The following is a 24,705-nucleotide window of genomic DNA, read 5'->3' as shown; positions in this document are numbered from 1 at the left end:
ATGATCCTTCTCGCCCTCCTGGATGTCCTCCTCCACACACCTCTCTATTTCCTGGTGTGTTGGCTGTCCCTCACTGATATTCGTGACATCTCCTTATGTTTGCATTCATTGGAATCCCTTTTTTCTGTGGCCAAGTACTTCTTGCTCTCTGCTTTATGGCCTTGGGACGGGGAAGAAGAATGTCTTCTCCCTCTGCAGCACCGCCTCACTGTGGTGACCTTCCACTCAGCACCCTTTGCTCTCACCCACAGCCATGATCCTTCTGGTCTTCAGCAGGGAACAAGGTTCTGCCTGTCTTCCACACCACCCTCACCCAATGCTCAACTCCATCTTCTACAAGCTGAGGAACAAAGAGACGTTGAGGCCCTGAGCAGATGGACCCAGAGGTCTGTTCTGTGTGATATAGATAAAAGGTCTGCCCCTTTCCCCAGGACATAGCTGCAAGTCCATTAAGCATTGTGTAGGATCTGAAAATATTATTCTATACCAAGAGTGTGGAGACTAAAAACCATCTACAATATAAATAAACTGCTCAGGTCTGTACAAAATTGTCTCATGAATGTGTGGAATTTAAAAAAGATTTTAGCATCCTGCTTCCCTGTGAACCAGAGACAGCCCCACACCAGGACCCCAACATGAGGCACCCCTCATCCGAGCAGAGAGGTGCCCTGACTGGGGTTCCCTATTCACCCCGTGGTGGCTCCACAGTTCAACATCAGACACACATAGGTTTGAGGCTGCCACTCCCACAAAACTGGATGTCACAGCTTCAATCAAGGGACGACAATAAGGACCTGGTAAGAAGGTCTCCAAGGTCCCTGTGGCCTTGCTACACCTGTGTCTCCTCTTTACTATTATTCTTTACACAGAATATCTTTATATCTTAGAATATTATTCTTTAAATAGGTGTCTCTTAATTGTCCTTTTAAAATTATGGTTAAAATTACTTCCCAGTGTAGGGAATAGTATACAAGTCTTACAGTGTTTCACAGACTATAGATCCAGTTACAGAATGTATATAATACAAATAAATGTCTAACAATGTTTGCACGTTTTATTGCTCAAAACTCATATGTGGCTTTAAAGTGGTGAACATTTTGAATATAATGTTTTCTCAAATCCCACAAACATCCAATAAACAGATATGATATGCAAGAATCAGCACCAATCATTGCAATTACTGATATCTTTGAATCAGTCAAATATACTTTCCAATTAGAAGTGTCAAAATTGGAATATAAGTCAGCATTTTAAAACACTTATTCTTTGATCAAGGTTGTATAAATTTGATTAATTATAAATTGGTTCTTGGTCAAACAGCAGAAACTTTAAGTATAAGTTTAATATTTTAATGAACTCTGTCATGTCAGAATGTGGAGAAAAACCTTAGCTTACATCAGCATAATAAAATCAGGGAAGTAGCCTAAAAAATCCTACAATTGATTAGTCCAAATATATATAATCAGTCCAGTTATACAGAAATCTGTTTTTCAAATGTTTTAACTTTCCATGTCATCTGTCTAGATAATTATATAAACATATCCTTATTTAGAAAAACCCTTTCATCATGAAAATTAAGAATATAAAGACCTTTTCATTTACCCAAAGATGATTTCTTTCTTCTTAGGACCTCCTAGTAGACATCCTTTTCTTTCTTTTACTTAGAACTGGATAATCATACTAGCAAACATGTGTGTTTCCTCTCTGTAGAAACATCTTCTTTTCCTTCTCCAGAAATCCTTCTTTGTGTGTACTTTGGAACAATTTTTGTAAATCTTAGAATCTAAACAAATTATTGTACCTTAATAAGTTTCTCAATAAAAATATAGTTAAAGCTGTTGGACATTTCTGTTGACAGAATCATATCTATTTATCATCTTATAAAAATTTGTACAAAATTTGAGAATTAGACATTACTTGGTGGTTATATCTCTTGAAATAGATATTTTATAATCAAACACACTTATCTTAAATATCTGTACCATAAAATGCAGAGCATAAGAGCATATATAAGAAATATAACTTATGTGTTTTCTGTTGAAGAAAAATGATTAGAAGCAAATAAAAATATATTAATTAAAAATAAGACATATATGTTAATTATTTCCTGAATTAAGGACTATGGATGAGCCAAATAACTGGAAAGTTTCACAATCATAATAAAAGTTTAACTTAGTATTATACAACCATGGAATTTTAAAATAAACCTCATTGAATCATGTATTTGGATCCATTTATTTTACTTTGGACTAGTAGTGCACTCATTCTATTTGGGACGTCACGTGATGTGGTTAAAAGAAATCCCTGTGTATACATTTGTTTGTTTATTGTAATTATATAGTCAGGAAGGAGAAGAAGGATTTCTTGGTCATCACAGACACACTGTGAGAAAAGATCTCAGATGCTGGCTTTGGTGTGTGTGGGGTGCAAAACGCATTCCCACAGTCTCCAAAATTATAAGAAGCCTATGTTTGTGACCTCTCCTCAACGGAACATTACTTAGTTATATTACCCTGAAGAGCAAAAGGAAGGATTGTAAAGGAAGCTGTTGAGACACACACACACACACACACACAGTTATTTAGCTTCAGAGCGAGTCAGGCTTAGGGAAGCAATAGAGAAGCCTGTGGAGTCAGATTTTGCCTGTAAGTATTTTTTTTTAAAAGAGAGAGAGAATCTTAATATTTATTTTTTTTTAGTTTTCGGTGGACACAACATCTTTGTTGGTATGTGGTGCTGAGGATCGAACCAGGGGCCTTAGTAGATCACTGCTTGAGATAGGTATATATATATATATATATTTTTTTCTTTTTTTTTCTTTGAGGTACTGAGGAATAAACTCAGTGAGGCTTGACCTGGATCACTGAGCTACATCCCCACCCTTTTGCTTTCATTTTAAGAGAGGGTCTCACTGACCTTGGGCTCCTCCAGCCCCAGCCTCCCTGAGAAGCTGTGCTTTGTTTTTGTGTTGAGGTTAAACCCAGGGCCTCGCCATGCTCAGAAAGCACTCTGTGGCTGAAGCCTAGCTCAGCGCCAGGTGTCACCTCTGTACCAGAGGCTAAGCCAAGGCTTCCCACCTGGATTAGTTCCCAGCGCAGCTGAAAAGCTCCGCCTGAAAAGGGCTGGGGCCAAGTATCTGTCAATTAGCCAAATTCATCCAGTGATTGGGTCATCTTGGCTGTCAGTCACGTGCAGAGGCGGGCCTGGAGGCCATTCATCCCTGACCCTGGGGGAACTGTCCAATCAGTGCGCAGAAGGAGGGGGAGGGCGGGCTTCTCGCGGGCTTTTTTCCCTCAGCGATGCAGCTCCTCATCTTCAAACCTGGAGTTCTCTGCTCCAGGGAACCAGGTGACTTTGTGCAGCCTGTCCCAGGTGCCCGGAGGTTCCTGGAGAGGACGCTGGGTCACCACAGAAGACAAAAATGGTGAGTTTGCGACCAGGGCTGAAGGTAGGCGGTCAGCACCTGTCTCGCCCGGCAGGTGGGTGAGCTTCTGAAGGCGTCCGAGTCCCCGCTGGCGGGTGGCCCTGGGCCCTGTCCACTGGTTCCCTGGGTTTGGAAGGGCGGCTCAGGTTCCTGGTGTCCCCTTTGCTCCCTACTGGTGGCCCGACCCACTCTTCCCAACGTGGAGGAAGCGGGGCCACAAATGCACCCTCCTTCTCCCAGGGGAGCTCCTCCGGAGGCTGCTGTAGGTCCCCCAAGTTGCAGGCGCCTCCTGCCTCTAAAACCCACCTTCCCTCCACCTCACAGCTCGGCCAGACGTTCGTTCTTCCCACTCGGTCCAAATGGACACCGTCCGCTAATTGTCACTTTTCATCTAGTGAAATATTGGAGAGATTAGTTATTTTCTTTTAATTGGGGACCCAAACCCGGGGAGCTTTATCAGCCACATCCCCAGCCTCCACTTTTACTGAATTTTGAGATCTGCACCCACTGGGTGTGGAAGCTGGTCTCCAACCTGTGATCCTTCTGTTACCGCTGTTTACGGGTGACGAGTCCTTGCTTCCCCGAATGCTGAAGTATATCCCCAGAGAAGCTCCCTGAGGCAAGTGTGGAGTGGAAAGTAGAAGGTTTATTAAAGGACAGCAGAAAAGACTTCTCCCTGCCGGAAGAAGGGGACCCAAGAGGTGGAATCCCTGTAAGGGGGAGGTCTGCCCTCTTTTATAGCTAGAGTCTCCTTTCCACTTTCCACACTTTGTTTCCCATTATGTTGCAGTGATTGAATGCAGGTGGGAAGGTCCAAAAGGTGGCAGATTGGTGGGCTGGAGGAGTAATCTGGGCAGGAAGGGCCTGGGGTGGCTTTTGGATGATGATTAACAGTTCCTTAGAATGGATTCCTGCCTTGGGGACATTAACATTTCAATTGCTGCTCTGGTTGCCAGGACTCCATTCTCTGTAATGGCCTCTGTTTTATTTATCTTACTCAATATTAGACCCAATTTGCCTAACTACCTATCTGTAAATCTGGCTTCACTTCTGCTTCAGCCTCCAAAGTTCCTGGGATTACAGGGCTGTCTGGAGGGGGCAAAACTGTGACTTATGCAGTCAAGGGGAGAAATAAAGAATGTCCACACACACTTCTGCCCCTTTCAATGCTCTATTCACTCAAATTACTCAATATAGTTTAACTGTATAGGTTCTTACTCAAGATAACAACAATCCTTAATGCTAGGCATTGCCATAGACAATCAATTCACAACAAACAATTCTAGCTTAATTAATTCACAGTGAACAATTCTAGATTCATTCTAAGTACTGCACAACACACTTAATCATGACAGGCTAATGACAGACATTCCCTCTGTATGCTAAGTTCAAAGGTCTTAAGTCCTAAGCTTTGAGTCCAGCACACACTCAGACCTTGGTGACCAGGTCTGGAACCAAGGCAGGCTTTTCCTGGTGGAGCGGAGGACCAGTTAAGGAGGAGGTTGTAGAGAGGAGTTGCAGCTCTCACCAAGGTCCAGAGGAGGCAGTAGAGTTTGAGAATGGTGAGGATTTCACAGAGGCTCAGGAAAGATGCCAAGTGATGGGATGTCAGGTCCTCAGCAGGCTCTCCAGCTCGAGTGCATCCTTGTTTGTGCTGGCTGAATCCCTGTTCATCAGCTCTATCATTTATACTAAATTTTTGGGCTTTTGACCCCCCTTTCAATCCTTATCAGCTACCACCAGATTTCTCAGTGACATCATTTACCCTGGGTTCAGAAACATCTAGTCTGGTGGTCTCCACCCTGATCCTCTTGCCTTTTCCTCTTATCAGGCAAGGACAGCTTGCCAGGTGCTTCACTCTCTTTATCAGGGTGAGGGGAAGGAACTTGTTTGAGGCCTTACTGGAGGGATCTGTGGATGTGCCTGGTGAAACTGCAGGTCTTTTAAATGGAGTTTCTTAGGCTCAGGCCTAAGGCCATTCTAACAAGGCCTGTGCCACTGTCCCTGGCAAGAAGAACACTTTTGAAAGCATTTGTTTTCTATTTGTGAATATTATACTTGAGGGGAAAGAATAATCAATTAACAGTTCCCTGTGTTTGGTCAAAATAATTACTTTAAAAGGAAAAAGGCTAGAAATGTTGAATCCTGGGCTATATACCCAGCCCCCCACCTCCTTGACATAATTTATTTATTTACTTAATTTTGTTTTTATTAGTTATATATGACATTATAATGCATTTTCACACAGCACACATAAATACAGTGTCACTGCTCCTTTTTCTGGTTGTACTCCATGTGGATTCACAGCAGTCCTGTAGTCATATATGCACATAGGATAATAGTGTGTGATTCATTCTTCTGTTCTTCATCCCCAAGTCTTTAAATTTGATTTTCAGATGGGGTCTGGCTATGTTGCCCAGTGTGGTCTATAAGTCCTTACCCTCCTGTTTCAGTTTCTCAAGCTGTTGACATTAAAGGCACTGGCAATCCCAGCTACGGAAAATAGATGATTTTGATTCAAATATTAATGACCATACTGAGGAACATGGATTCAAGTGACCCTAAATGATGTGTGTGTCCCACACTGAAAGACAAGGATTGAACCCAGGGGTACTTAATCACTGAGCCACGATCAGTCCTTTTTAGATTGTATTTTGAGACTTGATCTCATCAAGTTCCTTATGGCCTCACTAAGTTGCTGAGGCTGACTTTGAATTTAGCAATCCTTCTACCTTAGCCTCTCAAGCTGCTGGCATTACAGTTGTGTGCCACTGTGCCTGGCCTATGTGAACTTAAAGGAAGTTGTGTATCACTATATTAACCAAATGCATTGGTAGGATCATTAGACTGGTGGGCTACAGAAAAATAAAATAAAATTTCCTCTGTCTGCTGTTATTACATTCTTACTTTGGTAGGTAGTGGGGACTAGATGTCTGCTAAGGTTAATGATATATTCTGGGAAATTTATTAGTTTTTTTTTTTAACATCAGAAATTTATTAGTTGTTCAAAACATTACATTGATCTTGACATATCATATATCATACATTTTTTTGAAATTTAATAGTTTTGAGAATTGTGGTCTGAAACAGAAATTAAGATAACTGGCTATGGAAGGACTTAAGATGGCCCAAGATACTTTTTGCTCTCCATACAGAACCCTGCCTTTCCACCCTCATGGTGGTCTGGTTAGCCAAGTCAAGTACTCTGAAGGTTCTTTGATGTAGATGCAACTGTATAGAGAACTTGAGTTCACAGCTGTAAAAACCTTGTGCTTCTCCTTTTATCTTCCTTAGGTGCAGACACCATGTCAGATTTCTTGGGCAGAGGTTCCCTTTGGACGCCTCACAGGGTCCTATGTCCTCAGCCACTGTCCTCTCCTGGAGCTTCCACAAAGTGCCCACAGCTGCCCTGGTCCCTGCAGGGTGAACAGAACTTCAGGCCCTGGGTCAGCTCCTCCTGGAGGACAGCCTGAGGTGTGGGGTGCAGCCTCTCAGGGAAGCTGCTGGGGGCCCTGGGCTGAGGAATCTCCTGGAACAGGCCTCATCTAGACAGCTACTTCCCTGGGACCTTGTTTACCCAAAGCCCTGTTCCCATTTCTTGGCGAGAGGTGGCCAGTCAGCCTGTGGATGCTGTGCTGAGGGGCCAGATCACCAGTGACTCCTCCCCTTTTAGTCTCTCACAGTGTGAAGGAGCAAAATCTGTCCCAGAGCCTAAGCACCACCCACCCCAGTGCAGAGCTGTGCAAACCTGAAAAGCCTCGTAGACTGGAGTCATGATCCAAATCCCTGGGAGGGTGATCCTAGAGACTTTCAGGGAGCAAGACCAGGAGAGGTCATGTCCCAGCTTCATGGACCTTCCCTACCCCTTGAGCCTGACACATGTGTGCTCCCTCAGCACCACAGCTTTCTGTGTATCACTTTGAAATGATCTGCTCACTTTTTTGAGGCCCAGGTTTATTTATTCAGAGCCAAATGGGATGGACTATTATTAAAGAGGCAAGAAAGAAGTGGATTTTAAAAAGTATTGCTACATTTTTGGGCTGGGGATTTGGCTCAAGGGTAACACACTGGTCTGGCATGCACGGGGTGCTGGGTTCGATCCTCAGCACCACATAAAAATAAAATAAAGATGTGTCCACCGAAAACTGAAAAATAAATATTAAAAAAATCTCTCTCTCTCTCTCTCTCTCTCTCTCTCTCTCTCTCTCTCTCTCTCTTTCTCCCACCCCCCCTCTCTTAAAAAAATAGTATAGTTATGTTTTCATTGTTAAAAATTCTAATTTACAGCCAGGTACAGTGGTGCACACCTGTGATCCTTGCTGTTCCAGAGGCAGAGACAGGAGGATTGCAAACTTGAGGATAGTCTTAGCAATTTAGCCAGGCCTTATGTCTTGGGATGTGACTCATTAGTAAAGTTCCTCTGGGTTTTAATCTCTGGACCCAAAACAAAGAACAGAACAGAAAAACAAACAAATAAACAAACAAAATATCTAATTTACCTTTTGCTATCCCTGAGTATGCATGGAAAATTGGTGAGATTTGATCTTGTCTCTTCAATGATTTCCAATTGAAATCCATGTCCTAGATTCCAGAATGCCACTTAAGATACAGAGAAACTCTTTCTTCCATTATTGCTGCAGGAAATGAATTCATTTCTACAAAAATTGCGGTGGATAAACTTATGAATTTGATTTTATGTAAACTAGTTACAGTCTTTGACAAGATGATGAAATTGACAGGGGATCACTGTTTGTTGTTGCTATTGTCTGGACTTGGCAGGTTCATGTTAGCTGTGTGGTTTTTTGGTATCAGGAATGGAACCCAGAGGTGCTTAGCCACTGAGCCATATCCCTGGCCCCTTTTAGATTCTTCTTTTTGAGTCAGGGTCTTGCTACATCGCCTTGGGCTTCTGACCACCCCCCCCCCAACTGCTGGGGTTTCAGGTGTGCACCATCACACCCATCTTCATTGGAAGTTTTAAGGACAATTTTGGAAATACCTAAAATACCCAACTGTAATCATTTAAAAATCACTGAATACTTTATCAGTGAAATAATAAATGACACCTGTTTTCTGAAAAGGACCGATATATGTGTGTAAGTAAGGTTGCCGATCCCCTTCATGAGCACTCCCACCTTGTCACCTGATTACTGTTCCCTCCTAAGTGCCTCCTCTTAGGGCCACCCCTTTGGGAGCTGGCCTTTTAGTTTATGAAACTTGGGAGTAACATAAATGCTCTCTCTACTCTCTCTGTCCTGTACAATATTTTCTCTGGTCTTAGATACAGTGTACTATTTTCATTTTAGATGTAGTTTTCCTTAAGTTCACCCAAAAAAAACCCCACAATAATCCATGCCTTGAATTTCACATAATTTACTAAAATGCTCTTTGTTTTTCCAAGAGTGTAGATAATGGGAAAGTTCAGTCCCCTTTGTAAGAAAGGAGAATTTCCATTGAATTTTTTTGCCTCTCATTGTGTATCTTTTGTATTATAATCTTTTATCACTCATTACATATATTTTCAGTTTTTTTCTTTTCTTTTTTAATAGGTATATGTGTGTATTGTTTCTTTCTGGTTTAACTATCAGTTGAAACCCAGGAAGCTGAGAGCCCTGGGTCAGCAGCTAGGGATATGGTGCTTACGAGGCAGGAGCAGGTGGCTTGTGGCTTTTCTTGAAAATGTTGGTGGCTCTGAACCACTGACATGGAACGAACACAAGGGAGGGGACCCTTCCTGAGAGGTCAGTTCAGGTCAGCCTGTGCAGTGGGGTGAAGTGTGTCAAGGGGCACGTGACCATGAGCTCACAGACATTTTATGAGACCCACAGATGTCTGAAGCCACAAATGACGCCAAACCTACATACAGTGTGCCCTCTACACACATGCCTATGACTGATTGCCCTTTCTATAAAACCTGAGAGTCCTAGACAGCCCTGAAGAGAGGGCTAAGGACAAGGTTCCCTGGTCTTCCTGGTGTAGCTTCACTGATCAAAGTTCCTTTCCTGCTTTTCATCATGAACTTTTCTGTTTGGATTTGGGGTAAAGAGATGACCTGATGTGTGGGGTCACTAGAGTCAGGTCGGTTCCTAGAACTCCCTAATAGTGGAATGTAGAACATGGACATTAAGCACAAGGTGCTCATTTTATTTCAACCCCACATTGCTGCCTTAGGGAATTGACTCCCCCCATCCTCCCCCTCCATTCTGCTGGGGAGAGAACACTGAGCCAAATCACCAACACCAATTGAAAGGGTAAAGTTTCTAAGCTGGAAACCTTGAATGGAAATGTAAAAGATTAGGTACTATTAAGTTCCTCTGTTACACCCAGATTCCTGAGATAGTTAAGACAACGCCCTACTGGCCATTCAGCCTAGGGCCCTGTGCAGTTTGTCACAGGGCCCGAACCAATCAGTTTGAATGTGTACCCAGTTTAGAAGTGACCAATCACCCCTGCCCAGCCTGTTCCCGCCAATGAATGGACTAATCATGTATCAGAGTTGTTGTTCAATTTTCCCGCGCCTCATGATGATTTGTTCTGATGTATGCAAAGCCCCCCACCCTCTCCAGAAAGTGTACTTAAGCTCTGCTTGACCTCTGCTCTGGGCTCCGGGCTGCTCTCCCTTCTTGAGTGAGCACGGAGTCCCAGCGCGCTGGAACGCTAATAAATCCCCCTTGCCATTGCATGGAGCTAGTCTCGTGTGGTCTCTCCTTCTCCGACGCTTCGCCAGACCCTTACACAATTGCTTCTTTTCTTAGCTCAGGCTATCTCCTCAAAAGATCAGGGGGCAGAAGGCGATGTCAAACTGTTTTTATTTTTAGATATCATATATGTGTGATATATATGATATCTTTAAATATTGTTTCAAAAATTTTGAGACTATGGCCTGAGGTCGCACCAGCTGATACTATATATGTATATAGGTATCTTTTTCTTTGAGGTTCTGTGGAATAATCCCTGTGGGGCTCGACCTCTCAGGTACATCCCCAACCCTCTTTAATTAATTTTTAGCTAGGATCTCCCTGTTTGTGAAGCCAGATTTAAAGAGAAGAGTTTATGTAGCTAGGTTAATGTGGTCCAACTGGAACCATAAAGAAAATGGAGTGTAATCTGAGCCTGGGAAAACCAGAAAAACAGCTGAGAAATTGAAATATTTATGTCCCACGACCCTGACATGTCCTAAATAAGGGTTAATGAAGTAGCTCCCAGTAAAACAGGGAGATGCTAATCAAACCACCCTAGGCTGTTCCTGCCCAGATCTCAGCTCCCAGCCCCACCAGTCCACCAGTTTCCCACCCTTTGGCCTTCCCAACAACAGCCCCCATCATGTGCACAATAAAGAGAAATAAACGACAGGAATGTGGAGGACAAAAGACAACTTTAGGTATAAAAGGGAGAAGACCTCCTTTTCCAGGGATTTCTCCTTTCCAGTCCCCTTCCTCCTGGGGGTGGGGGTGAATCTTTTCTGCTCTCCCTCAATTAAGCCTTCCACTTTGCACTCTCCACGTGCTTCTCTGGTGTTATACTTCAGCATTTGGGGAAGCAAGGACCCGTCACAGTAAACAAGGGTAACACTATAGATCCTGACCTGAACCTTGGGCTCCTCCTGCTTCTAAAATGTCATTTCCTCTCCACTTCCCATCATTCTCAAATATCTGTTCTTCTTCCTGTGTTTCAAATGAACAGTCCATTAGTTTTCACTTTTCCTCGAGTGAAGTATTGCAATGAATATTTTCTCTTTGTATTGGGGATCAAAACTAGAGAAGCTTTATCAGTGAAATCCCAGGAACCTCCCCGCCTTTTTAAATAGATCCTTTACCACTTGTTTTAGACACTGTCCTCCAACTTGTGATCACCCTGCCTCAGCCTCCTGAGTCCCTGGGATTACAGGCCTGGGCCACTATCTCTGGCAAGAATAACACTCTTGTTTTGTTTCTGAATATCATACTTGAGGGGAAAGAATAGTCATTTGACACATCTTGTGTTCGGGTAAATAGCTGCTTTAAATGAAATAAGGCAGTGGGTTATTGCTACTAGGGATATTGAATCTTGGTTTACATCCACAGCCCTTTTTTGTTTGTTGTTTGTTTTGTTGATTTTGGCAGAAGTTATTTATTTATTTTACTTGGTTTTTACTGCTTATACAATGCAGTAAAATGCATTTTGACACATCATATATAAATAGACTGTAACTTCTCTTTTTTCTGGTTGTACCTAATGTCCATTCACACCAGTCATGTTGTCATTATGAAAATAGGATAATAATGTCTGATTTATTCTCTTGCCCTTTATCCCCAACCCTTTTAAATTTTATTTTCAGACAGGATCTGGCTATGTTGTCCAGCCTCACCTGGAATATCTGATCCTCCTGCCTCAGCCTCTCAAGCTGTTGGAATTAAAGGCACTGGCCATTGTACCTGAAAAAATAGTTTATTTTGACACAAATATTAATGACCATCCTCAGGAACATGGATTTAACTTATCCTGAATGATGTTTGTGTCCTACTCTGGAAGAGATTACATTTTTTTTTTTTATACCAGGGATTGAACCAAGGGGTAATGAAACACTGAGCCATATCCACAGCCATTTTTATATTTTATTTTGAGACATAATCTCACATAAGTTCCTTAGGGCCTAACTAAGTCGCTGAGGCTGGCTTTGAATGTAGCAGTTCTCCTGACCCAGTCTCTCAAACTGCTGGGATTACAGTTGTGCCCCACTGTGCATGACTGACAAGAACATTTGTAAAAGAAAGTTATGCATGAATACATTAACCAAGTGCATTCGTAGGATCATCAGATTGGTGGCTTCAGTGAAAAAGGGGAAATTTCTTCTGTAGGTCCATTGTTACATTGTTAGCTTTGGGAGATGGTGGTTATATGTTGGGTAAGGTTAGTAATATATTCTGAGAAGTTCATTTGTTTGGAGAATTTTGGACTAATACAGAAATTAAGGTAATTGGCTTTGAAAGAGTTTAAGAGAGCCCAAGATAATTTGTGCCAACCATACAGAACCCTGTCTTATACCCTCATGGTGGTCTAGTTCCCCAAAGTCAAGTGGTCTGAAGGTTCATTGATACAGAGCAAGTTCATAGAGAACTTCAGTTCACACCTGCGAAAATCCTATGCTTCTTGTTTATCTTTTTTAGGTATAGACACCAAATCTGATTTTCTCAGCCAGGTTTTCTTTGGACACCTCAGAGAGTCCTATATTCACAGCCACTATCCTTTTCTCGGGCTGCCACCATGTGCCTGCAGCTATCCTGTGCCTTGCATGGTACAAGGAATTTTAGGCCCTGAGTCAGCTCTTCTTAGAGGACACCCTAAGGTGTGAGGTACAGCCTCGTGGGGGATCAGATGTGGGCTTGGGGCTAAGGAGTGTCCCGGAACAGGCTTCATCTAGACAACTGACTTCTTAGGATCTTGTTTTCCCCAAGCTCTGTTCACATTCCTTGGAGACAGGTGGAGAGTCAGCCTGTGGATGCTGGTGCTAAGGGGCCAGGTCACCAGTGATTCCTGACCCTTGCATTCTCTCACAGTGTGAAAGAGCAAAAGCTCACAGAGGATAAAATCCAAACACCCCAATGCAGTGCTGTGCAAACCTGAAAAGCCTCATAGTCTGGAGTCATGGTCCAGGTCTCCCGGGAGAGTGACCATGGAATGTTTCTGTGGGCATGACCAGATGTGAGAATGTCCCAGCTGGCAGGTATCTTTCCTGCCCCTTGAGCCTAATAGGTTTGCTCCCTCAGCATCAGCCATTTCTGCTTTTGTCAGTTTGAAATGATCTGCTCACTTATCCCAGGCCCAAGATTATTTATTCAAAACCAAATGATGAAATATTATGAAAGAAGGAAGAAAGAAGTAGATTTATGAAAAGTCTACATACATTTCTATTTATTAAGAATCCTGATTTATGGCAAGTTGCAGTAGTGCACACCTGAACTTCTTGCTGCTTCAGAGGCTGAGGCAGGAGGAGGATTTCAAGTTTGAGGACAGCTTTACCAACTTATGGAGACTTTATACAACTTGGTGAGACTTCAAAGACTGGGATGTAGTTCAGTGGTAAACTGCCTCTGGGTTCAGTCACAGATATTAAAAAAAGTGCCTTGTCCTTGGGCCACCCCTTTGGGAGCTGGACTGTTAGCTTATGAAATTTGGGAGTTACATAAATACTCTGTCTACAGTCATTGTGATCTGTACAGGATTTTGACTAATCTTAGATATGGTCTGGTATTTCCATTTTCAGAAGTAGTTTCTCTTAACTTCACCAAAAAGCATAGCACATCTGGCCCTGGATTTCACAGCATGCTCAGGGTTTTTTCAGAGATTGTAAATCATGGGGAAGTTCAGTCTCTTTAATCAGCTTGGTAAGAAATCACATTGTGTTTCTATTGATTTTATTGTATTTTATGCTTCTCATTTGTACCTTTTCTATAATAATCATTTTTGTCATTTATGAAATGTATTTTAGTATAGTTTCTTTGTGTGTGTGTGAGTGTGTGTGTTTGTGGCCTTCTTCACATTGAACCCAGGACCTCATGCATGGTTATCAAATGCTCTACTCTTGCTTACTCCCCATCCCAAGACAATGGACTATCACTGATTTATTTACTTATGTATTGAGTGCTGGGATTTAATCCAGGGACTTGCTCATGCTTGTTATCCTTCAAAAAACAGTTTCAAGTTTGTGAAAGCATTTTCTTGGTGGGTGGGTGTTTCTCTAGGGATTAAACCCAGAGGCACTTGACCATTGAGCACATCCCCAGTGTTTTTTATTTCTGTTTATTTATATATTTTAAATTTTGTTTTAGTAGTATATGTACAGATTACCTAATTTTGCTGATTTTTTTTTTGTAGTTCTAAGTTTCAAACCAAGTATCTCACTCATGCTAGTCATGTGCTCTCTCACTGAGTGACAGCCTCTTTCCCCCATTTTAATTCTTGATTAAGAGCAAGTCTCACTATATTTCTGATGACTTTTTCTACGTTGCTGAGACTGGCTTCAGTGTTGTCATCTTCTGGCCCTGACCTCCCTAATTACTAAAATTTGAAGTGCACACCACTACACCAGGAGTTATAGTGACTTTTAGAGATAAATCACCCATTACTCTCTAAAAGGAAACAGTATTGAAAATAAGTTTCCCTGCTTTTCTTTATGGTTTTGATATTTGCATACATAACTCTTCCTGTTTCCTTTACTCTTGCATTATATGGACAAGGTATTCAGTATATAATATTGTTTCTCATGTATATATTTATGAATATTCCACAGTGTGATAGTTTATGCACTTCTTTATTAAAGTTCATTTCTTAGAGCAAATGTAGGCTTATATAATATATTAGTGTTCTCTAGATGAAAGGAATTGAGAGGAAGTACAATTACAAAAGGGATATTTATTAGATTGTGTTACATGACAAGAAGCTGGGGTCATCTGCAGACTTGAGAGCTATAGAAGTAGAAGATGTGCAGCCCAAGATACTGAAGGCTCAGTACAAGAGGGATTGATGGTGCTACCCTAGCCTGTGATCCAGTGCTTTTGGAAATTCCCTGGAGAATTCCTGGCAGAATCTGCTTTGAAAGAGTGAAGAAGGGAACTTTGATATTTTCAGATGATCACAGCAGCAGTGGAAGAGCCATTTGAGAAGAATCCAGCTTGCTCTGATGCTGCTGCCTTGTTCTTCCAGCTTTTATTCCATCCAAGCCAGGATCCTCTTTCTCCACTTTGCTATCTCTCACGCCAATCCCTCCTAGACACACCCTCATGGACATACCCAGAAGCCTATTAAACATCTATATCTCCTAATCTGATCAAGGTGACAATTTAAGTGAGCAATTAAACATCATACACCTCTTCTCTGCAGCTCATAGCCTCCATTATTTTCAACATCTTGGACTTGGTATATAGTTCTTTTTAGTTATTTTTTGATTCAGTTGAATAATGTTGTGGAGGTATTTTGCATTTATGATCATGGGAGTAATTCATAGCTTCCTCATAATTTTGATAATATTGCAGCATATGCCTCAAAAGAAATTAGAAAGTGTTTACTCTGTTTCTGCATTCTAGAAAAAAAATGTATAAAATTGGTGGCTGTTTTGGAGTTTGTGTGGCAGCCTGTATGATGTCTAAGAGCCATACCTTTCACTTTTTTGATGGGAATTAGTTATTGAGTCATTTTCTTCAGTAGGCAAGGGCTCATGTGTTTTGTGTATTCATCTCTGTGTAAGCTGTAGAAGGTGGTCTCTCTCAAATTATTGGACCAGTTCCTCTAAGTTATCAGATTTTTGTCAAGCACATGTTCATGATATTGTTGAAGAGCCCATGGATGGTAACACTGGCTAGTTTAATCCTAATGTGTAGTTTTTTTGTCCTTGGTTTTCTTATTTGTTTATTGTTATTGTAGTTCTCATACCTTTGTTATATTTATTTACTTTGATGTGCTGGTATGGATTCAACCCAGTGACTCACTGGTGCTAGGCAAGCTCTCTACACTGAGCCATAACCTCACTCCTGTCCTCTGTTTCCTTAGCCACATATTAGTTTGTCAGTGATGCTGATGTTCAGGAAGAACTTGGTTTTGCAGACTGCTGATTTCTTGATTGTGGTTTCACCAACACCCTCTGTTTCCTGCCTGTACTTAATTTACACTTACCTTGCTCTTCGTTCTCTGCTTTCCCTAAATGCCAGGTTCAATGGTTGCTTTTATCTCTTCTTTTCTGGAATGTGCTTTGGATGCTGCAGAGACCCCAATGCACCAGCCATGCTGTTTTCCCATGTTGGACTCGTACATTTTATTTTTCTCAACATGGTCAAGTTTGCCCCTTAGTCACCTCTTCCTCCTGTGTCTGTTTAGAGTCCTGTGTTGCATCTCCCACTTCTTAGTGGTTTTCCAGCTGCTTCTGATGTGATTTCTGAACTTTCATGTTCTTTGAGGATACTTGGGATTTCACTTGCATTGCACACTTGTTGAGGTGAGTTTTATGGCTCAGAATGGGGCATGTTCTGGGGAGTTTTACTGTGATCCTGAGAAGGCTGTGTTTTTCACTGTTGACTAATGTCCAGCGAAGCCCTCCTGTCTGTTGCTCTGCTACATGTTCACAGACCAACAGAGTTGTGGTGATGTCTCCAAATGTAGCAGTATATTCTTCATTGTCCTGGGAAGTTTTGTATGTCTCTTCCTGATGTATTTTGGTTTTGTTTTAGGTGTGTGCATACTAATAATTCAAGACAGTTAATGAAAGTTTAGCCTAGGGCCACCACAGTGGCACATCCCTTTGATCCCAGCAGCTCAGGACTCTTAGGCTGGAGGATCCCAAGTTCAAAGGTATCCTCAACAACTTAGGTGCTGAACTACTTAGAGAATTCCTCTGTCAAAATAGAAATAATTAAAAATAAAAAAGTGCAGTCGATGTGGCTTATTTGTTAAGCAACCCTTGGTTCAATCTTTGGTACAAAATATAAACAAATAAATGAATAGAAAGAAAATTTAGCCCAGGGATTCTGGAGTCTTATCTTACTCGAGGATGGTCAATTTAAAATGCTTTATTTTCCATTCATGAGTCATGTTTTCCTGTGTGTCAGTATTCTTTGTACTTTTTTTTTTTGATAAGTGAATGAAAATGTGTTTCTTGGGGCTGGGGTTGTGGCTCAGTGGTAGAGCATTTGCCTAGCATGCATGAGGCATTGAGTTGGATTCTCAGCTCCATATACAAATAAATAAAGTTCCATTAACAAATTTTTTTTAAAGAGAGAGAGAGAGAGAGTTTTGATATTTATTTATTTATTTTTAGTTTTTCGGCGGACACAACATCTTTGTTTGTATATGGTGCTGAGGATCCAACCCGGGCTGCACGCATGCCAGGCAAGCACGCTACCACTTGAGCCACATCCCCAGCCATCCATTAACAAATTAAAAAAATGTGTTTCTTTCTTTTCTCCTATAATGTGGGTCCTGTTTGTTGAAGGCTTCATGCCTTTGTGTAGAGACTATGTCTATGAGCTATGTTTAGTAAATATTTTGTGTTCAGCTCTTTTGAAAGATTTCCCTGAATGCTAGGGTCATTGAACAGAATGGAAACTTTGACAGTTTCAGAGATGACAGGCTCTGGATTTGCAGGCTGACACCCAGGAGCTGTGCTCTCTAACATGTCACCATGCAGGCTGGCAGCAGCTGCAGGTACCTGTAATGCAGTAGCACAAACAGCCAACAAAGTAGCAGAGAAAGAACAATCCCTCTTCAGGTTGAGCATAGTAAAAGTCCCTAATATGTCTGAGCTGAGTCTTTAGGCCATTAACAAGCTTATTTTCATATAAGAAACATAAAATTATCCCTTCAATATATTGCCCCAGCTCCCTTGCCTGGATGTCCTCAAAAGTTTTTATGTATAAAAGCAAAAGCCCTGCTGTACTCAGGGCTCAGGCTTTGGAAATTATTTTTCTGGGTTGTGGTGCCACCAATAAAACATTGCTGCTAGATCTCAGTGTCCCCTGGCCTCATTTCTCCATACACCAGAAACTAAAGAAGAAGAGTAGAAACAGCAAAAACTCACTTGTCTGGTTTTTGTGAGTAGTTGTGCTGGGTCCTCTGCTTTAATGCACAGTGGTGCTGTTTAAAGCTCTGCTGTGCCTTTGCTCTGCAGAACCCAGCCTGTGAGCAACCACTGCTGAGCATGAGTGTCATAGGCCTCTCTGAATTGTTTCCTTTTGGTCTGTGAGCATCCTTCTTTTCTCAGAAATCTCCATTGTTTTATTTGGGGGAGCATACTGTGCAGTGAACCCTCAGGTGCTTAACCACTGAACAAAATCCCCAGCACCTTTCCCCTTAACTTTTTTTGTTAAGTTTGATTCAGGCTTTTGCCAACTTCCTAAGGGCCTAACTAAGTGCTAAGGCTGGCATTGAACTTGCCAGCCTCCTGCCTCAGCCTCCTGAACCTGGGTGTTTTTGAAACCTGATTTCTAAAAGAAACTCTCTGAAGCTTTCTTGATCAAATTTTAGGTGGTGGTTGAGTGGGTAGACAATAGTTTGCTGCTCTTGCCAGATGCAGGTTGTTTGTTTACTTGAATCCTTCTAAGGAATTCCTGCTGATTTTTCACAGTGATCACTTCTGATGTAGATGAGTGAGAGTTGGTGTTAAGACATTAAGATATTTCCATGGTGATATTAGTAGGAATTGCCTAAACTTGGATAAGATGTGCTGCATGTAGTCTGGAGCCAGTGACCAGGCTCTCGCACTGAGATTTCAGGCCAGTGTCCTGCATCAGAGAGGGTCAGTCTGAAGGGCTAGTGAAGGTCACAGCATGCTTGCTGCTCTGCATTCTTCTATATGTCTGCTTCATGTACCTGTTGGGAAACTTTCAGGGCTTTGGGGCATGATGACATTGTTCCGATGGTTCTGCTTGTGTTTCCATTTCTGTTCTACTTCATGGCAGTACTGAGATGGTTCCAGGCTCCCTGTTGTGTCATTTTACTATGAGTTTTTAATTTTTCCCTTATTCTCATCAGTATAGAATTGTATAACTTGCTCTTTTGCAAAACTAAATTTCCACAGGTGCAATGGTGCATGACTGTATTCTCCTTAGCTGGGGAGGCTGGTGCAGGAGAATCATAAATTTCAATGCTGGCCTCAGCCCCTCACAAGGTCCTGAGCAAGTTATTGAGTACTGTGTCAAAATGGCATATGTGGTGGGGATGTGGCTCAGTCACTAAGTGCCCTATGTTCAATCCCTACTTATTTTTTTCTAAATATTTCTAATCACAAATAAATAAATATCATGAAATTTCTTGTGAGCTTATTAAAAGTATTTTAGTGTTTCACATTTGAATGTACACTAAATGGATTTTTGTCTACAAAATTGAGGATGTAGTGCCTTTGGCCACCTGGATTCCAGTTTGCCTGGACCATCATGTGATCCGTATCCAAGACATCTGCGGTCACTCATCTTTCCCTCCTGTGAAGGCCAGCCCACTGAAGGCTTCCTCATGGTCTCTTGCTCACCCCTGCTGATACTGTGCTGCTCAGGATGTGACATGTTTTAAGTCCTTGAGTATGGTTGTGTATCATTGGCAGGAGCACCTTCTTGTAGGTGATCTTTTTGGCTGCTCCATCACAGTGCAGACATCATAGTATTATTATGATTGTACATAGAGTTGCTTGTTTCCCACCCAAATTGTATTAGATAGGTGAGGATTCTAGGTTGCAACCCTGCTTCTTTACCATGCTGGAAATGCTTCTGTCTCAGGTTTGCACCACCATCATTACAGGCAGGAGGAAACTCTTTCACAACAGACATCCAGTGCACATGTGGCCCAATCTTGATCAAAGTGTCTTGAGCAGTACAAGGCTATGGGCTACATGAACTTATAGCAGTGAAGTGACTGCTTTTCACTAGAGTTTTTGATACTTGATGTGCATTCACTGTTGCTATGAGATTTAGAAATTAGTGTCGGCTGTTCATTAATAAAATTGTGCTGAGACTTATAAAACTTTGCAAGGTTGTTGTTTGGACAAGGTGACATCTTTGGGTCATTGGTTTATATCTAAGTCATGTTCCATCATTTTATCTTACCACATTCTGCTTTAACATGAGAAACCATCAAATTTTTGTGTTTATTAATCATTGTGCTTGTTTACTATTTGACTATTTTTTTTTTTCTGGAGAAATGTACCTGCAAACATCTAGTTGTTCTCTTGGTGTAATCACAAAAGATGAACTCAATCCCCAGTTCACAAATTGTGACAACCTGAGTGTAAAGTTGTCGAAATGTTGTCTGTAGGGGAAGCTTCTTAGTGATCCATGTTTGGAAGTTAAGGGTGGGGTGTTCTAGGCATTTCTTTAAAGATGGAACAATAGACTGTCACAAGGAATCAAGAGATCAGTCAATGCCATGTTGTTTATATTAACTGTGTATGCACAGTGAGTCACTGGTTGGCAGAATCTCTCTTAAACTCTGAGTTTCATAATTCCAGCAATTTCCTTCTCATTCAGTTTCTTTTTTAAGGGTAAGTACCATCAGGGTTGCTAATATCAGCTCTGCACTGGACAGAAGGTTGCTAGAACTTGTAATAGAGGGGCAACCAAGAAAGAAGTTAGGAGTGACCCAGGAGCCTGTCTCACTTCCTGTGAACTCACCAAAGGAAGGGAGTAAAACACTAAGTTGCTTGCCTTCTGAGTGGCAAAATTCTAGTGTTGGAATGTCTGTGAGGAATTGACTACAGGAAGGATTTGATGGACCACATCATACAATTAATCAGGCATTCATAGAATCCTATGGACATCAAGCATGTTGACTATGCATTTCTTCTGCTGTCAATCTCTCCTGGCCTCCACTATACATTTGTGGGATATTTTAGATCTCAGTGACCTTTGAGGATGTGGCTGTGAACTTCACCCAGGAGGAGTGGTCATTGCTGGATCCTTCCCAGAAGAACCTTTACAGAGATGTGATGCTGGAAATCCTCAGAAACCTGGCTTTTATAGGTAATAATTATGTTTTTTTAAAATTAATCTACTAGAGAACTCATGTTTATTTTGGTCATTTATATACAATATAAAAAGGGAATCAGTTATTGAATTATTGCAGCATAAAAGGCACCTACGATTTGACAAACCATTCTGTCTCCTAAAAATTCATAAAGATTGTTCTGGTTTCTCATTTTAGGAAACAAATGGAATGAAAAGAACATTGAAGATGAGATCAAAAATTTTGAGAGCATTCTAAGGTAATTGTACTCACAAGAGAAATTCTTGAGGGAATCTGAGAATGTCATATAATTTTTAAAACAGACCAACCCAAGAAGTATGCACAATTTGAGAAGTATTTATTCTTTTTTTTTTTTTTTTAAGGAGAGAGTGAGAGAGGAGAGAAAGAATTTTTAATATTTATTTTTTTAGTTCTCGGCGGACACAACATCTTTGTTGGTATGTGGTGCTGAGGATCAAACCCGGGCCGCATGCATGCCAGGCAAGCATGCTACCACTTGAGCCACATCCCCAGCCCATATTTATTCTTATAATATTTTTTCCCAGAAATATATACTAAGCTGTAACAGATATTCAGTCTTCTCAAAGTACTTGGCATGCCAAAAGTATATGAAATTGCATGTGAATATCACTATTTGGATAATCACCATAGAGAGGCTGCATTGCAAAGAGTTGTTTCCTTTCAATCTCTTGATTTTGAGGCAATTTGAACACATCAGGAAACCTAGCCTTTACCTGATGTTGGTAGTAATGTAAGCCTAGGACCTATAAATAAGTATAAAATCATGAATGAATCCAGCATTGATAATGTGCTGGTCATTCTTCAAAGAAGCCATGTGGTAAACTTAAATGGCCAAGAAGATAGTGTGGGGAAAGTTTCAATGAGATTCCAGTTCTTTACTGGACAAAGAACTTTTAATAGAGTAAATCCAGGCTGGGGATGTGGCTCAAGCAGTAGTGCGCTCACCTGGCATGTGTGCAGCCCGGGTTCGATCCTCAGCACCACATAAAAACAAAGATCTTGTGTCTGCCAAAAACTAAAAAATAAATATTAAAATTCTCTCTCTCTCTCTCTCAAAAAAGAAAAGAAAACTAGAGTAAATCCTTGTGGTTGTTATATGTGTACCAAAGACTTCATATGCCCTTCATTCCTTCATAGGCAGATCACATCTCAGAAGCCATGTGAATTTAAACAGTATAGGCAATCCCTGGTTTCTCTCAAAAGTGTTCACAAACAAGTGTTAACAAAAACTGGAGATGGACCATATGAAAGTACAGTACGTGGGAAAGTCTTCATTTCCAGTGACATTCAAAGACATGAAGATACTCATACTGGGTGGCAACCCTATGAATATCAACAATGTGGTGAAGCCTCATCTTCCACAAGTGTTCAAAGACACATGAGAACACACAATGTGGGTAAACCTTTTCAATGTGACATATGTGGGGAAGCCTTTCATTTTCCTTCTTTATTTAGAAGACATGAAAGAACTCATCATGGAGAGAAATTCTATGAATTTAAACAAGATCGTGAAACCTTTGTTTCACACATAAGTCTTCAAAGGCAAAAGATCACACACACAGGGAATGCACGTTTCAAATGTAAGGTATGTGGGAAAGACTTTGCTTACCCCAGTTTATTTAGAATACATCAGAGAACACATACTGGAGAGAAGCCCTATGAATGTAAGCAGTGTGGAAAAGCCTTTTCTACATGCAGTTCCCTTCAAATACATGGAAGAACACATACTGGAGAGAAGCCCTATGAATGTAAGCAGTGTGGCAAAGTCTTTGCTACATCCAGTTACCTTCAGATTCATGGAAGAACACATACTGGGGAGAAGCCCTATGAATGTAAGCAGTGTGGAAAAGCTTTTGCAAATTCCAATAACCTTCAGAGACATGGAAGAACACATACTGGAGAGAAACCCTATGAATGTAAGCAGTGTGGCAAAGCCTTTGCTAGATTCAGTTACCTTCAGTCACATGAAAAAACTCATACTGGAGAGAAGCCCTACGAATGTAAGCAGTGTGGAAAAGCCTTTTCTACATCTAGTTACCTTCAGATTCATGGAAGAACACATACTGGAGAGAAGCCCTATGAGTGCCAGCAGTGTGGCAAAGCCTTCATTCAGTTCTCTGGCCTTCACTCACATGAAAAACTTCATACTGGATAGAAGCCCTATAAGTGTAAGCTTTGTGGCAAAGCCTTTGCTAGTTCCAGTGACCGTCAAGGATATGGAAGAACACATACTGGAGAGAAGCTCTATAATTGGAAGCAATGTGGAAAAGCCTTTGTTACATCTGTTCAGCTTCATTTACATGAAGGAACACATCATGTAGAGAAATTGTACTCATGAAAACAATTGGCAAAGTCTTCTGTTAATAAAGTTTCACTTTTAACGTTGTAAGTTTTCTGTAGAAAAATTCTTTGAATGTGAAATGTGGGAAATCAGTATTGTCACAAAGAGAAGAAAGATTCATTGATTCTGATAGATAGATAGATAGATAGATAGATAGATAGATAGATAGATAGATAGATAGATAGTCCTATATATCTATAAATTGTACTGGGGATTTAGTCTGAGGGCCCTCCATAACTCAGCCAGATTCCTTTTACTTTTTATCTTAAGACAGGGACTTGAGGAGTTCCTTAGTGTCTTCCTAAGTTGCTGAGTCTGGCTTCACATTTGTGATCCTTCTGCCTGAGCTCCCCGAGACTCTGGGATTAAAGGCATACACAACCACATCTAACTAAATAATGCTTTAAAAGTAAAAAATTTGGAAAATCATTCCATTTTTCTTGGTGCCTTCAAAACCATTTCACTCACATGGTGGGGGGGGGGATCCTCAGAATGTGGAGGATTGATACATCCTGTTAGCTTCCCATCCCATCTCAGCCCTGCTTTCCTTCTCCTATATGAAAATACTCATGGAGAGAAGCCCTGAGAATGTGAGAAATATGGGAACTCTTCTAATTTTCCCACTTTTTTTCCAAGGACTGGGAAGATTCTTCTTGTAAGATTCATGTCAAAATGAATAAATTATATGCAAGTAAGAAATACAAAGGGCTCAGGTGTTCTAGTTTTGTTCAGTTGTATGAAAGGACTCAGACTGTAGAAAATCCTGTGGGTAAGCCATATGGGGCAGTATTCAGCTTTCATGGTTTCCTCCAAAGACAAAAGGATTCACATCAGGAAAACCCTATTAAACAATGTGGTAGAACTTTCACCTTTCCAGGTTCTTTTTGAGTACCGTGGGAGAACTCACTCTGGAGAAAAGCCTTGTATATAAAAATGTGGTGAGATCTTCAGTTGTTCCAGTTTATTTTAGACTTACTCATCAAACTTGAGGGAATTTTTTTTACTTTATTTTATTTTACTTGTTTTGGTACCAGGGATTCAGCTCAGAGACACTTAACCACTGAGCCACATCCCAGTTCTTTAAAATTTTTTTTTTCAAATAGTTAGACATATTCTCACTGAATTGCTTAGGTCCTCACTATGTTGCGGAGGCTGACTTTGAACTTGTGATCCCCTGCCTCAGCCTGGTTTTTCACTGGAATTAGTCATTCAACCCCTTGAGCAAGGAACCTTTTTTTTTTTTTTTCAGGAAACCACTGTATGTGTAAAAAGGGTGTGTGCCTTCATTTCTTTTTTGTCTATTTAGAGGTAATGAGAGTGCACCCTGGAGTGGATGTTGGGATTGTTTCAGCATGAAGATGTGAAAGCAATATGTTTCTCCCAGTTAAATATCTCTTCTTGTTAGATTTAATTTTTCTATATTTTAAGTTTTTTTTCATCT

At 41.1% G+C, this 24,705-nt stretch overlaps 1 protein-coding gene across 1 annotated transcript; it reads left to right on the top strand.

Annotated features, from left to right (window-relative positions):
* Window positions 1-23,244, top strand: LOC308638966 (uncharacterized protein; the record flags this gene model as incomplete). The annotated part of the gene is made up of 6 exons (XM_081276894.1): window positions 1-386; window positions 3,373-3,424; window positions 20,772-20,898; window positions 21,080-21,140; window positions 22,061-22,266; window positions 23,120-23,244. The coding sequence occupies 6 exons, from the start codon at window positions 1-3 to the stop codon at window positions 23,242-23,244; spliced, it is 957 nt and encodes a 318-aa protein (XP_081133020.1).
* Between the last annotated feature and the right edge of the window lie 1,461 nt (window positions 23,245-24,705).

The sequence above is a fragment of the Spermophilus citellus genome (genome assembly GCF_964194105.1).
Source record: "Spermophilus citellus genome assembly, chromosome: X".
NCBI classification, from domain to species: domain Eukaryota; kingdom Metazoa; phylum Chordata; class Mammalia; order Rodentia; family Sciuridae; genus Spermophilus; species Spermophilus citellus.
The sequence above is the reverse complement of the archived record's forward strand: the minus strand, read 5'-3'. Positions and strand labels throughout refer to the sequence as shown.